This window comes from Oryctolagus cuniculus, chromosome 10, assembly GCF_051225735.1.
Source record: "Oryctolagus cuniculus isolate XC-2025 breed Fujian yellow rabbit chromosome 10, ASM5122573v1, whole genome shotgun sequence".
In the NCBI taxonomy this organism is placed as follows: domain Eukaryota; kingdom Metazoa; phylum Chordata; class Mammalia; order Lagomorpha; family Leporidae; genus Oryctolagus; species Oryctolagus cuniculus.
In genome coordinates, this window is record NC_142876.1 from 34,464,693 (window position 1) to 34,481,428 (window position 16,736).

A 16,736-nucleotide genomic window follows, 5' to 3' on the forward strand; every position below is an offset into this window, starting at 1 on the left:
AGCACAGAAAAGTAGCAAAGTTAACAGCAAGGGTAATTTAGTGTAAGTCATTATGCTTAGTTTTCCACTGTCATCCAATTTGAGTTAACAATAATCCCATACTCATATTATATAACAGAAAACTGTTGGTATTTAAAGGGTTTATGAGAGTTTCCCAAAGAAGCATGGTGATTAGTTCAATGGCTTTAGACAAGTTACCTATACTCCCTGTGCTTTACAAATAACTGAGGATAGCACCAGTACCAGAGCCTAGACTTCTTGCTCACAACCCTACCTATAATAAGGGCTTTAAAATCCCAAATGAAGAACTTAGAAAGTGTTTGATACATTAGTCCACATAGTTTGTAAAGAACAGCATTGCCAACTAAAGCTTAGAACTCCAAAGTCCATGTCAACAATATAATAACTATAGTTAACAGAAAGAGGAGCACACTCCAGGCAGTACTGCATTTGAATCCCATTCCTCATTAAAAGCTAAGTATGGGGATGGGCTTTGTGGTTCAGTGTATTAAGCAGGAACTTTGAATACCAGCATTCCATATTCAAGTGATTGGGTTGGAGTCCCACCTCTGTTTCCCCTCAATCTTCCTGCTAATGTTTACCCTGGGAAGCAGTAGGTGATGGCTCAAGTATTTGGGTCCCTGCTACCCACATCAGAGGTTAAGATGAATGTTCATGCTCCTAGGTTGGGCCTGGTCCAGGCCTTGCTTTACAGAAATTTAGGTAGTAAACCAGCAGACAGCAAATGGAGCTCTCTCTCTCTCTTTATATATATATATATATATATATATATACATATATGTACATATATATATATGTATGTGTATATCACTCTCAACCTCTCTCTCTCATTGTGCATTTCAAATAAAAATCAATAAATATATATATTTTTAAAAAGCTAGAGAGGCTTTGGTAAGTCGTTTGAAATTCTCTGGGTCTCATTTAATCATTCACAATCATTCACAAGCAGTAGTATCTTTCTAAAAGTAGTACTTGGACTTGACAAAATATGCAATGTGCCTTCTCTGTTGGGCAAGATATAAATTTTACCACTTGCTCATTCCTGGCCAACTTCCCCACCCTCACCTTCCCAGGCTGCTTTAGGGCATACATACTGTATATTTGTGGTAGCAGCAGGAGCAGGGCCAGAAAATTAGGTGTTGAAGGTAATTAAAAGTCACTGAAGATCGGAAATCTCAGCAGCAGAAAAATTAAGCTAAAAGTTGTGAATTTAGAGAAGAAAGAAGTGAGCATATAGAAGACACTGCTAAGCAAAACAAAATTGGGAGGAAAAAGCTATTATTCTGTGCTTATATCTTTTCCTTGTTCTGTCATTTGCTTTTCCCCTCATTCTGCTGCTCTTGCTGTATCCAACTATTTTCCCATATTGCTTGCTTTATTCCTGCCTAGAACTTGCTGTCATCTTGGTCATTTTGTTGTTGTTGTGTTTTGAATTACTTCTTCACTACTTAATTGTGCAAAAAATATGAGATTTTGAGTTAAAAAGCAAGCCCAAAAAAACATGGAACTCAAATATTTGGCCTTGGGGTCCCATCAGACATTCAAAAATTATTGAGATTCCTCATAAGCTATTGTTTTCATGAGTATTTCTTTTGATATGTACCACCGTATAAACTAAAACTGATGTTTTCTAGAACTGATTTAATTTACATAAATGAACATAAATATTAATTTAAAAGTAAAAGCTATTATAAAACTTAGCATCTTGAAAAAAAATCTGTGTTTCAGAAACAATGGAACTGTATGAACCACTGGCCAATAATTCAACTCTATAAACGTTACCTGAGCAAGCACATAAGTGACTGCCAGCCACTATGCTTGCACTTTCCAGGAAGCCAAAGCCCTATCACATTAGAGGCCATCTAAAGCCCAGCAGTAGCCAGAGCTCAACTCAGGGTTGTGTTGGGGACAACACATTTTGGGACGTGGGTTGGGACAAGACACCCAGCGGCTGGGTGATATCCAACCCATGAGCTGATCTTGGCAGTGGCTCTGTTTGTAGTTAACCTAACAAATCCAATCTAGAGAACCAGCAGATGATATGCTGAAAATTAATAATTTAATCATAATGTGTCCTAAATTATGCATATACTTCAAATTTTAGATTGTGTTAGCTGTAAATACCATTGCACTTGGACCAGCCAAGATTGTGTTAGATAATTATGTAGATTCATCCCTAACTTTCAAACTGTTTTATATTAACATGTACCAGACCAGATCCAACTCATTCCACACTGCTGCAAATGTAAAATATATTATTTGGACTAACATACAGTGCTTTTGCATTACTATGTTGCCTTTCATATTTCTGGATTTGGCCTATTGTTCTATTCTGTTAGAATTGTACAAAATCTTACTTCTGAAAGTCAGATTATTAGCTATTGCCTTTAGACTTATAACATTTCATAGTTTTCAAAAGAAATATAATCTGAGCCAGCGCAGCGGCTCAATAGGCTAATCCTCTGCCTGCGGCGCCAGCACACTGGGTTCTAGTCCCGGTTGGAGTGCCGGATTTTGTCCAGGTTGCTCCTCTTCCAGTCTAGCTCTCTGCTGTGGCCCGGGAGTGCAGTAGAGGATGGCCCAGGCCCTTGGGCCCTGCACCCTCATGGGAGACCAGGAGAAGCACCTGGCTCTTGGCTTTGGATCAGCACTGTGCGCTGGCCACAGTGAGCTGGCCGCAGTGGCCATTGGAAGGTGAACCAACGGTAAAGGAAGACCTTTCTCTCTCTGTCTCTCTCTCTCTCTCACTGTCCACTCTGTTTGTCAAAAAAAAAAAAAAAAAGAAAGAAATATAATCTGAATATTATAAAGAACAAAAACCATACAAATCATAGTATTATTACAAAGAGCATTATAGTTCTTAGCGGTGTTAATGTCAATAGAAATTATCTGAGTAATCCCATGGGAAAAGTTTGCCTTTCATTCAGGCTATGGACCATCCCTTCTTCTCAAAATTGCTCTTCGTGCTGAAGCATTTATTAAATAATGAGGAACTATGAAAGCTGAGAGAAGCTGAGTATGCCAAAGAAGGGTATCCAGGAATCCTGAAGCAGTTAAGGCACAAGGTACAAAATGTAAAATTTCAGCTAAAAAGGAGACTGATATAAATACGATAGGAGAAAATTGTTCATGTCCTCGTGCCCTAAGAAGATAGACAGCTTAACTAGACTATAATGTTTTATTTCCCAAAGAGTGGTTACAAATTTCTTAGAACTAGGATGAGGATTCATCACATAAGGAAAAAAATGCTTAGAATGTTCACAAATATTATAACAATACTTTAACAATACTTAAATAACAGGTATTATGCTTTGAAAACCTTGTTCTGGATTTAAGACTTAGAACTTCAATATTACATATATGTTAATGTCTATAATTCTCTGAAATATCTGTAAATGACTTTCATTTCAGGATCATATTGTCAGAATCAAATAAATTGTCATTATGTTAATTAATAAGAATACAATTTTCATGTAGGCTAGATACTACTGTTTGTGATAACTCTAATGACATATTATACACACTCTAAACTGTGGATGAATCAGAACTGTCTGTGGTTTCCATCACCCACTCCTGTGAGTGAGACTCCAATAATTGTCTTTGTTAATTATTATGCTCTAAGTATAGAACAAGAGAGCAAGAGTGAGAGCAAGAGAGACAGAGAGATTTGTGTATGTTGGTAAAGTTATGTGAGGCATTGACAGTATTTCATTACTTAAGCAGATGGGGTTTATCCTAAATGATGAAAGACTTGAGAAAATATTGGTAAAAATGTCTATTTTTCTTCTTTGTTTCATTGAGTACAAAATAAACTGTCAGCAAAGTGCAAGTAAGTAATGACTTGTAATATTGAGTTTTAATATCCATCGCTTTTAGGTTTCTCATCAATCATCCATGAAAATCAGTCAGTGAAGATGAATAGAATTTTTGAAGTCCTAGAAGGCAAATTTTTTCTGCTAACAGCAGTTAGTAGAGAAGTAGAAAAAGTAAAGGGAAGCATTCCAAAGAAGGAGATATGCTTAGGAGAATGAAGAACTGCAAAAGTGATTTTTCCCACAATACTCCTTATTTAAACACTGTTCGCTCATCCAAACGATGCCATTTTTAATCTACCTCTCAATTACTGAATCTCAACCCATTCCTCTTCAAGCATCCTTATCCTATAATCCCCACATTTATAGGAACACTTTGACATATCAGGCTTTCAGTAAATGTTTTATGACTCAATGAGCAAATCAAATGACATTGTCAGATTAGATGTCCAGTCTTTTTTTTTAAAAGATTTATTTATTTTACATGAAAGTCACAGTTACACAGAGAGAGTGGGAGAGAGAGAAGTGGAGGAGGAGGAGGAGGAGGAAGGGGAGAGAGAGAGAGAGAGAGAGAGAGAGAGAGAGAGAGAGAGAGGTCTTCCATCCAATGGTTCACTCTCTAATTGCCTGCAATGGCTGGAGCTGCGCCGATATGAAGCTAGGAGCCAGGAACTTATTCTGGGTCCCCCACATGAGTGTAGGGTTCCAAGGACTTGGGCCATCTTCTAGTGCTTTCCTAAGCCATAGCAGGGAGCTGGATTGGAAGTGGAGCAGCCTGGTCTTGAACTGGTGCCCATATGGGATGCTGGCACTGCAGGTGGCAGCTTTAACCACTGTGCCACAGTGCTAGCCCCAAAATGTCCAGTTTTGAACTGTCATTGTGTTAAGAAAATAATAACTAGTTCAGAAAATTAACTTTTAGAAGCAAAGTTTTGGTATATGTCTAGATTAATGAGCATTATGCATCATCCTGATGTAAATATGTTGAATTACGATTTTGACTTAGAAGACATCAAACAACCAGTCCTTAATACATCTTTTAATGTTAACTTATAGAGCTTTAAAAGATATAGTTTCCTTAAAGAAGACAGAGGAGAACCTCTTTCATATTAGAAAAGCTTTAGGGAGCATAAAATAAAGAGGATAAATAAATAAAGAGCATAAATAAAGTGGAATTAGTACATGTTTCAACCAATTTCTGACTCAGCATTCTTTACAGTATAACACACAGTCCACATATTTAATAAAGACACACAGAGAGAGAGAGAGAGAGAGAGAGAGAGAGATCCTCATCCACTGGTTCACTCTCCAAATGTCCACAACAGATGAGGCCAGGCTCCAGGAACTCAGTCTTCTACATGCATGGTAGGAACCCAAATACTTGAGTTTTCATCACTGCCAGCACTGGTCTTCTTTAGCAGCAAGCTGGAGTCAGGAGCCTGAGCCTGGTATCAGTCTTCGCTACTTTGACATGAGATGCAAGCATCTTAGATTCCAGGCCAAATGATCATTCCCTACCTTGCATAGACAAAAGAATAAAAGCCAACAAGGAGACATGGAGAACGCCAGTGGATTGCAATTGAAATTCAATGGTAAGGGAATGCCTTCCAAAGAAGATCTTATGGGAGTAATGTGAGAGGTCAGAGAGTAAACTGCACAGGCAAATGATAAAAGCAGTCCAGGGCAGGCAGAGTTCAGAGCACTAGGGAAGGGCTTTCCTTAAGGAGCATGGCTTGAAGGTATAGAAACCTCCAAGGAGTCCAGTGTGGCCAAAATAGAATGACTATTCTCAATGGTTCAAGTTAATGAGAGGTGAAAGAACCTAAATGGATAACCAGTGGGTAATGATGATAGAAGTGTTTAATCTGGAGGCAGCATTAAGTTATCTCTTTCTCCTTCATCTTTTTTACAGACAAGAAAATCAAAATAATCTGTTTAAGTAATTTTTCCCAGGTCTCTCAGAAAGCAAGCAAATAAATACATAAACATTTCTAAAAAGGAAAAGCAATTATTTCCCAACCTCTGTCTCTATATTATTAGATTATATTATTCTCCAAAGTGCTTTAATTTAGCACTTTCCACAGATATCAAATTCCTTTTAGACAGATAGATATAGGTAGATTTAACACTGATTGATATGATTTTATGCAGTATTTTAATATTGTTTTTCATCATTTTGCAGAAAATAACTACTTTATTTCTATAATTTTTCTTTTTCATAGTGGACAGTCTGCCTTGGGTGACATTCCAAGGGGAGCAACTTATAATGTTGTCAGATTTTTCAGAGAGATAAATTTGATGGTTTAATACTGAATTATGCAAACTTAGAAGCAGTTGATTTAAATTTAACTTTAAAATGAAATAGCAAATTATGTGAATATCTGAGTCATGAAATGAAAATTTAAATAAAAAACATAATGCATGAATTAGGGACATTCAAACAACATTGCTTCGCAAAAGTGATTATTTTTAATCTCTCACCACTACTACTATATGAACATTTAAGAGGCATTTGGTCATTATTTACTGTATGTAACTTATGAATATTTTATAAAGTTCTTGGAAGTAGTACATTTACATAACATATGCTAATGTTATGGCCACTAATAGAGTACAAGGGTCTTTGATGTAAAAATCTATCAGGTACTTCCTAATGATGTATATAGCTTAATATTAAGTAAATGTTCACTTCTGTAGTAGGAAGAAAGTACTCTTGCCAGCTAACCAAGAATCATCCAATAACTGTAATAAATTTAGCAATAAAAAGACAGAAGTTATTTGAGTCTACCTAATATTCATTGTTTTCATCCTTAATTACTTTTCTTAACATTACAATGGGGGATACAATTTTATGATTAAATGTCTTCTTTATTCACACATGGTTTGCATTTTCCTGGTATTCATAAAGCCATTCAAAGAAAAACTATCATAAATAGAAGCATTTGTATGGATGGAATAGGAAAAAAAAAACACTTTTCACTATTTCTTTTCTCAGATTTTTTTCAGAAGAGCCATTTAGTTAACCAGAAAAAAAAAGCACTTTGTTCATCATTTCAGATACAAATGTATCTGAATGATACAAATGTATCATTCAAAGGATTAATTTGGGTTAAGCTGCTGTCTGTAGTGCTGGAATCCCACATGAATGGCCATGCAAGTCCCTGTTGCTCCACTTTCAGTTCAGCTCCCTGCTAATGTGCCTGGGAAAGCAGTAGAAAATGGTCCAAGTGCATGGGCCTTTGTATCCACATGGGAGTCCTGGATGCAGTTCGTGGTTCCTGGCTTCAGCTTGGGCTAGCACTAGCCATTGCAGCCACTGGGTAGTGAACCATTCATTCTCTTTTATCTGTGTGTGTGTGTGTGTGTGTGTATCTGTCTGTCTGTCTGTCTCTCCTCTCTCTGTAACTCTGCCTTTCAAAACAATACAAATAAATATTTTTTTAAAAAAAGAAATTGTCAAATTGTTTTCCAGAGTGCTAGTGATATTTTATGTCTCTAACAACAATGATTGAGTGATTCAATTTTTGCATAGCCTTACTATTATCATATATTTTCACAATTCTTTTAAAGATTTATTTATTTACTTATTTGAAAGGCAAAGTGACAGAGATCTTCCATATCTCTCTCTACAACTCTTTCGAATAAATAAATTTTTTAAAAAGGAATGTTTATAAGCTATCAAATTATTTATAGGTTTCTGTCAAAATCTATAGAATTTTATTTATGTATTTTAAGATTTATTTTATTTATTTGAAAGACAGAATTACAGAGAGAGGTAGAGACCCAGAGAGAGGTCTTCCTTCGCTGATGCACTCCCACAGATGGCCGCAACAGCCAGAGCTGCGCCAGTCTGAAGCCAGGAGCCAGGAGCTTCTTCCGGGTCTTCCACCTGGGAAAAGGTGCCCAAGGAGTTTGGCCATCTTCTACTGCTATCCCAGGCCAAGCAGAGAGCTGGATCAGAAGAGAAGCAGCGGAGACTAGAACCGGTACCCATATGGGATGCCAGCGCATCAGGACAGGGCTTTAACCCACTGCGCCACAGCACTGTCCCCAATCTACAAAATTTTAAATAAGTATGATTTCTTATGATAATTGGTTGACTTGTTCAACAAAAATTACAAGATTCTTTAGAAAGGTTCTCCATTGAGTCTAGTAAGATACAGAATAATGTTGATGCAAGTTAATTTTTCAGAGAAGGATTGTTCTTTTTCGAGGAAGGAATGTGACATTTTATTTCCCTTCTTTTGATGTTTTGACATTTTGTTTTAATGTTCTTCCCCCCATGTGCTAGAACATAATCTATGTTCATCAAAATCTGTTTCCTTTTGTTTCTGACATGAACCCCAACTTCAAGAAGTTAGAAGGAGACTACTAATTGAGGTTTGATAACAGAATGTGATTATAGCCATGTGGAATATTTATAGAACTCTTATGTGGTACTCTGTGAATTCTGTCTGTTCACTTTATGCCAATATATTATAAAGAATTCAGTAAAGAGCTTGGGGGCCTAGGCCTGGGATAATTGGTTGCTGAAAGTATTCTGAACCTCTTAAATGTCTCCTTCTCTGTTGTGCACTATGATATGAGTAAAAATAAATATTTGCACTAAAGGCACTGACATTTTGTTTCAGACATTTTGCCTCCATAATTAATAAATTCCTTTGCACACAAAGTTGCAAACATCGTTCTTATACATTGAGCTTATAGCAGGAAACTTATTTCCATCACCCCTCCCCTACCCCACACCTATGCATGCATGCACCTTAATTTTATGATTCTGGAGGTCCAAATCATATCTTAGATTTAATATATTTGAACAAATCCCCTATTAAGTTAGTATACTCACTATTTATACATAGTTCATGGTAAAAGAATGGCTTTTAGGTTAAAGTATTTATAGTGGAGAGCAAAATTTTGTTTGTTCTAAGTGGCTATAAACAAATTGTGATTGAGATATTTTCTTCTAATGCTTTCTGCCTTATTACACAAGTGATTTTCCAGTCATCTAGTTGTAGCAATTAAATGCATACATATCATTTGGAAGATTAACTAAATATGCTATGTTTAGATCCATGAGAAAAAAAAATAACTGTTACTTTCTGGCATCAAATTTATTTTTTAAGATTTATTTATTTATTTGAGAGTTAGAGTTATAGATAGAGATAGGAAGAGACAGAGGGAAAGGTCTTCTATCTGCTGGTTCACTCCCAAATTAGCTACAATGGCCAGAGATGGGCTGATCTGAATCCAGGAGCCAGGAGCTTCTTTTAGATCTCCCACACAGGTGTAGGAGTTCAAGCACTTGGGTCATATTCTACTGCCTTCCCAGGCCACAGCCCAGAGCTCGATTGGAAGAGGAGCAGCCAGACACAAGCCAGCACCCATTAGGGATGCCGGCTCTGCAGGTGGAGGCTCAGCCCACTATGTTGTAGCACTGGCCCCCCGGCATCAAATTTCTATTTCTAGAATATACACTTCAAGATTTTTGTTGATTCTTTCTTTTTTTAGACTTATTTATTTATTTGAAAGTATGAGTTACACAGAGAGAGGAGAGGCAAAGAGAGAGAGAGAGAGAGAGGTCTTCCATCCGATGGTTCACTCCCTAATTGGCTGCAACGGCCAGAGTTGCGTCAATCCGAAGCCAGGAGCCAGAAGCTTCTTCTGGGTCTCCCAGGTGGGTGCAGGGGCCCAAGGACTTGGGCCATCTTCTACTGCTTTCCCAGGCCATAGCAGAGAGTTGGATTGGAAGTGGAGCAGCCAGGACTAGAACCGGCACCCATGTGGGATGCTGATGCTTCAGGCCAGGGCATTAACCCGCTGTGCCACAGCGCTGGCCCCTGTTGATTCTTTCTTACACATCAAACTTTAATGGTCAGAGTGAAATTAGTAAGGAGATACTGTTGGCCTCCTAAATCAGTTTCTCCATACATTCCTCCCCAAAGCCAAAATACTAACAAATCATTCAAAATACTAATAAATCATGCTTGGTACACACTTAGAACATCACATTTTCACCACAGATAAATAAAATTTAATTTCAGTAGAGATTTTTGGCCATGACAGTCAGTGTTTTTGGAAAATGGGGAATACTCTGAACAAAATAGAGGAGTAAAGTTCTTATATAAAATACATAGAAAAGCATCCTCAAGAAGAAAATTGAATGCTGATCACCAGACTTCTGAAAATTTGTATTAGTAGTGTCTGGAACTCTATTTCACAGCAGTGAGGAAGTGCTCAGTGAGCAGGACCAGAAGAAAAGTCTATTTCTGAAGATGAGGAAGATACACAGAAGAACAGAAATTCATCTCCAGATCCACGGCAATTAAGAAAAAAAATGGGGGAACTGAATAAAATTGAAGATTGTGTTGGAAAAAGAAATCAGGGACACTAATACCTCCTAGCACCTCTACCACCTACCAGTGTTATCCAACTTAAAAAATGAATATTTGTACTTTACTAACGTGGCAGAAGACACCTTTGACCTAATACCATTGAACATGTAGTATCTAGAAACAGAGAAAAAGTAATCAAATATTTTACAGAGCATCTGTAAAAATGAAACAGAAAATTGTGAATTAACATTCTTGAGTTTATAAAAATCCCCCAAAATTTAATAATTAAAATGTAATTTAAAAGCATTAACTGGAATACATATATTCAGATAGACATGGGGAGATAAAACACAGAATTTGAATTTTTTTTTTTTTTGACAGGCGGAGTGGATAGTAAGAGAGAGAGAGAGACAGAGAGAAAGGTCTTCCTTTGCCATTGGTTCAGCCTCCAATGGCCGCCGCGGCCGGCGCTCTGCGGCCGGCGCACCGCGCCGATCCGAAGGCAGGAGCCAGGTGCTTCTCCTGGTCTCCCATGTGGGTGCAGGGCCCAAGGACTTGGGCCAGCCTCCACTGCACTCCTGGGCCATAGCAGAGAGCTGGCCTGGAAGAGGGGCAAGCGGGACAGAATCCGGCGCCCCGACCGGGACTAGAACATGGTGTGCCGGCGCCGCAAGGTGGAGGATTAATTAGCCTGTTGAGCCGCAGCGCCGGCCAGAATTTGAAATTTAAGAAGAATGGAAAAAGACTTAAAAATATAGACTGGGAAGAAAGAAATTGAAAAAAAAAAGAAAAAATTATCTCAAAGGTAAAATGCAAATTACAAAGTGTTCATGAGAGAATAGCTTGGACTGAAAATGAAGTAAAAGACAATGAAGAAGGCAAAAAAGAAATAGCCAAGCAAAAAATATGCGATTAATATTTTTAAAGTCAAAAAGGTCAGAGAAAAAGTAGTGAACATAGAAATCAGGAAAAGAAAATTCAACTATGTTAACAGCAACATTTCTAAAGAAGAAAAACAACTACATAACAACACGTAAAACAACACTCTAATAGAAAGTTTCATATATTAGAGAAAATATGCATTTACTTATTGAAACAACCCACCTCATACTTGGAAACATTAACCTGGAATTATCCAATTCAATGTATAACTTATGAAACTATTGGACTATAAACAGAAAAAAATCTTCAAGATCTCCAGAAGAATAGATCAAAATTTTAATATGGTTTAGAAAAGTGGACTTACATCAGAAACCTGAAAAGCAATGGGCATGATAAACCACATTAATGAACTCCCTCACAAAAAAAAAAAAATGGCTTTTAGATATCTTTTAGGGTAGCAAATTTATAAAACACAAAAGAAAATTTTACAAATAAATCTTTATGAAGTAATCTTTTGAAGTTCTGACACAAAGCTCAGTTGGTTCCATTTGCCTTGGTTCTATCTCAGTGGTAAGTCAAAGGATTTGAGAATTGAAGGGCTTTTTCAATAACACAATGAGCAGCAGGTTTCCATTAAAGCACAAACTGCATCACCTAAATATATGCTAGGTGGTCTTATAAGTAACTGTAATAAGAAAATCCTGGACTGACTTATCTATTTCTGATATTGGTCTGGGATTCTTAAGTTTAATATCAAAATATCTTTTTCCACTCTTAAAAGGCTTATACGTATCTTTTTGATAATTTATTTTAAGCTTTGTCAGATTCATAATGAATTTCCGGTACGATAAATTAACTTATCCTCCTAGTGCTTCTTGATAGCTTCTAAGACTTCCATATGATATAGCACTTGGTAGGAAAAAGAGCTTAACTGAGTGGTTTGAATTCTATGGCATTTGAGCAGACATATTGATCATATTAGTATTGCTAAATAAAAACAGAGCCAAGGATAGCATTTAAAGCACTAAAAACATATTTTTTCAGGCATTACTGTAACAGGGAAAAGAGGCAAGTGTCAAGCTATGTTCATTTCTAAATACAGCAAAAACTGAAGCCAAGAAGCAGGATGAAGGTCAATGGATAAAAACGTACTAGGAGAAACACCAGGATCCATTAGGGAAGATTGTGGTTAAGCAGATTTCATGGGATTCTGACTGACAGCTGGTTCAGGTGATCAGATATCAGTTGGAGGATGGAAGAAGATGAGAGATTGCATCATATAACAAGGGTGATTAGATAAATAAGATGTGGGGCTTTCTCTACAGTCATTGAGCACGATTCTTGCTAAACCTGGTTATGAAATAGAACACAACAGTCCAAAATCTAATTGTCCTGGTCTAAGTGAGAAGGGAGTTCAGAGGAACCTGATTGAAGCTTAGTCAAGGATTGAATCCTTGATATCTAAATGAAAAAAGTGATGGCCCTTCAAAACCAGAGTGTAAAGGCATGTTTACTCATGGATGAAAATGTCTCCAATAGGTCTAAAAGCAAGAATAATTTTTCAGTAGTGGATCAAACCGAAACATAAGATGGACATGGTTTATGAAAGACCACATATGCTAGCATGCCTTCTTAAAGATTGTGCTATTTATCCTAATAGAAAAGGGGAAGAAAATTAGTTAACAGAGAAAATGAGCATGAGTCTAATGCAAAAATGTTTTCAAAATAAATATAATATTCTGAACTACAGTAGTATGAGAAAGAATCAACACATATTTGAAAAATATTTTGGAGGATAAGTTGAAAATTCATGATATTTGGATGGAGGATATGAAGGGAAAGATTAAAAGACATCTTTAAGATTTTATTTATTTAATTTTTGACTAGTTATGTACTTTAATGAGTTTATGTCGATCTTTGAAAATAATTTTATTTTTTATACTCAATAGGACTTTTGATATTTTTCATTAACATGTAATGATTGTAGTGTTTTATTTGGCACATTGTAATAGCTAACACGCAAAGTATACCGATGAAATTTCAGTGATTAGTATTTCATCTCCTTGTCACTTCTATATGTTTGGAGAGTTCAAGCTTCTCTCAGCTATTGCTTTATAAAATATGTAAGAGATTATTAATTCAACTATCATAAAATGAATGTGATGCCCTGAATTACATTAGCAAATAAATATATTTTATTTTAAATGAGATATAATGAAAGTATGCTCATTTTAGTTTTTATATTTCCTGAATCCAAGCTATCATTAAAGCAGAAATGAATAAGTGACCAAAGCAATTGTTCAACATAACATTGACTTGGTATTCAGTTTGAGAGTAAACCTGACTAGTAATAGGGGATAGAGGCAAATATCATTTTACAGCTCAAAAATAACATTTTACAAATGCTCCTTAATATCCACTTAATGAAATATTGCTTTCAATCTGTTTAACTGAAATATTCTACCTCCTAGGACAATCTAGAAAGGATGTTGATTTGCTTTCAAAAATGTACCCAAAGCTGTCCAGTTGAATAGCACTTTCATCTAGAGATTTCCTTTGTCAATGCAAAGATAGGAAGTAAACAACTGTTAAACCATAAACAATTATCTTTCAATTGGTCAGGCTCTATTTCCTCAAATTTCTCAGCAGAGTTAGGCTGGTGTCTCATACATGTTTACAGAATTTAAATCATTCTTCCCTACATTCAACATTTGCTAAAATGTGTACATACTGTTAAAAAGAACCAGAGTTGGACAGTGGTGAAAACAGTAGAAAGGGACTTTTTCAGGAATCATTGCAATGTGGGTGATGAGACCTCAGGATAGAAGTGGGATCACTTACAAATACAGGAAGGAGTGGGCTTTATAGACAAAGAGTAGGGGAGAGTAGAGGAAGAATTTCTATGAGTAAATGGAAAATTACTAGAGGAGACATGAAAGAGAGGAAGATTCTTGCTAAACGGACTTAGTAGGATTCTTGCTATAAGTGAGCCTTACAGACGGAAAGGGTGCATGGACAATGGCCAAGGTTGAGCCCTAGAAGAAGAGGATTTAAAGAATATCGACCAAAGTTTGGTCAAGGAGATAAACTTGGAAAGAATGTGGATAATTTAGAATTATGAAAAAGTAGTGAAAAGGTTGTAAATAATATGTATAGAGAAAATATAAATGACTAATTTTAACTGTCAAAAGTTCATGGTGGAAAGCATAATATAATCACATAAAAATTAGCTAAGAAGAAATTCAGAGAATATCTCTTCATATTAAAGATGATAAACACATATTAATATATAGGCTAGTGTACAGATTCTTTTTTATAAAGGTGTATTTATTTGTTTTGAAGTTCAGATTTACATAGAGAGGTAGAGACAAAGAGATAGATATATCTCCATGGGTTCACCTCCCAGATTGCTGCATTCTGGCAGAAGCCAGGAGCTTCATCTATGTCTCTCATGTGGGTTACGGGGACCTAGACACTTGGGACATCTTCCCTTGCTTTTCCTAGGCCATTATCAGGGAGTTGGATCAAAAGTGGAGTAGCCAGGACTTGAACTCACACCCATATGGTACACCATAATGCCAACCCAAATATATACATCCTTTAGTGTAAAATCTTCTAGGTAGTGCCAACTGTCTAACCAAAACAACTTAAGAGGGACCTGTCAACTAGTTTACATTCTTCTTATGTCAAGAGTTTCATTATTTTTATTCGACGTAAACTTACTTAAATCAACCTATAATTTGAATATAGTTACTTTATAAAATATCTGAAATGATTTTATGGGGCCATAGTTGTGTTGCTGGGGGTTTAGCCACTGCTTATAATGTCAGCATCCCATATCACAGCTGATCCACTTCCAATCCAGCTGCCTGCTAATTTACCTGGGAAAGCAACAGATGATGACCTGAGTACTTGAGCCCCTACCACCCATGTGAGAAACCAAGATGGAGTTCCAGGCTCCTGGCTTCAGCCTAGCACAATCCCAGCATTTGTGACCATATGGGTAATGAGCAAGCAAATGGAAAATCTCTCTCTCTCTCTCTCTCACTCTGTATGTGTATGTGTCTCCCTGTTTTTCTGCCTTTAAAATAAATAATTTAAGAGAAAATAAATGAGATTAAATTATTTGACACATTTTTTTCCATCTGGAACTTTGTCATTATTATCATTTTGTAGCTCATGTTGTGTGATTAAATTAATTACTCACAGAAGTTGCTCATCAGATCCTATTAAAGATTGAATTACTTTGGTGAATAACTTATTGATGAATTAGTAAATTTTTAAATTATTTTTTTCTTTCAGCAATGACAATGCAGTTTATTAGTCATCAGTTCCCTGATTACCATGACCCTACTATAGGTGAGTAATAGCCTCATTTCTCCTTAATTCAGATAAAGACAGTATTTATGAGCCACTTATTTAAATAATTATTGATGTCTCAGGATTCACTAATGCCTATCTACTCACATTAGCAAAATCTACTTTGGATAATATAATTGATATGATTATATCATATTTTGGCATTTGCTCACTTTTAGTCTGAATTTTTTATTGTGGAATCAGTTAACCTTATTAATGGTGCATTTTGGAGGGCCTTTAGATACAAAGATTATTTCATCCACCATCCTAACCTTGTAGATGAGGAAAATGAGATACAACAAGTTAAAATATTAATAGATCCAAAAATCTAGCTCTGCTTAATCCCTTTCTTAAATAAATATACTAGAAAAGCACTCTACTGGGGAACTAGTTTTCTCTCCCATTGAACACTGAACAATTGCCTCTAAAATTACTTTACTCATTCAAAAAAAAACCCTTCTGAAGAGTTGGTTGAAATTTTTCAATCAGAATCTACCATAGCATACTTTTGTGAAGAAACACACTGACATTGAAAACACATCAAGTTTTATCATTTCCTGAGGAGGGATACACAGTATACAGCTGTTGGACTTCTCAGAGTTTACTGATTTTCCAGGAATATGAGCTTTAACTTCTCTCTTCAGGGGATGGTGCTATGGTGCAGTGGGTTAAACTATTGCCTGCAGTGCCAGCCTCCCATGTGGGTGCAGGTTCTTGTCCTGGCTGCTCCACTTCTGCTCTACCTCCCTGCTAATGTGCCTTAGAAAGCAGCAGAGGATGGCCCAAATGCTTAGGCCCTTGTACAGAAGTGGGAGACTTGGATGAAGCTCCTGGCTTTGGCCTGGCCCAGCCTTGGATGCTGCAGCCATTTGGGCAGTGAAAAAGCAGATGAAAGTGCTCTCTCTCTTTCTCTCTCTCTCTCTCTCCCCCACTCCCTCTCCATAACTCTACCTTTCAAATAAATAAATATTAAAATATAAAAAAGAGCTAACTTCAATTATTCCCTCAGTTGGAACAGGACTTGTTTTGACTCATAAAAACTTATTGATAAGATCCACTTATAAATAAGATCCTCTGATTTCTCTCTTCCTATAAAACAATTTTAATTCAAGACCCTACATGATAATATAAAATGTTATCCTATGTAAAATACCTTTCTATCTGATCCTGCAAATCCTCCACCATATCTACTTGAATACAATTTCCGATGTAAACAAAAAATACTTATTTTTAAGTGTCTACAAATTCTTTAAGACCAACTGATGAGTTGAACTAAGTTAGTAAGATTTAAGTGTAGGCATTGTTAATCAGGAAGGAATTCCTCAAGGAG

The 16,736-nt window shown here is 36.4% G+C and overlaps 1 protein-coding gene across 6 annotated transcripts in view; it reads left to right on the forward strand.

Moving 5' to 3' along the window:
- RIT2 (Ras like without CAAX 2) overlaps positions 1-16,736 on the forward strand; it is a 346,805-nt gene that overhangs the window by 51,948 nt on the left and 278,121 nt on the right. For 5 of the 6 annotated variants that reach the window (XM_089304901.1, XM_051851090.3, XM_089304902.1 and 2 more), the window contains 1 exon segment: positions 15,350-15,406. The exons of the other annotated variant lie outside the window; for it this stretch is intronic. In XM_089304901.1, the coding sequence (XP_089161027.1) occupies positions 15,352-15,406 (55 nt within the window). In that variant the 5' untranslated portion in view covers positions 15,350-15,351. 6 annotated transcript variants of the gene reach the window in all.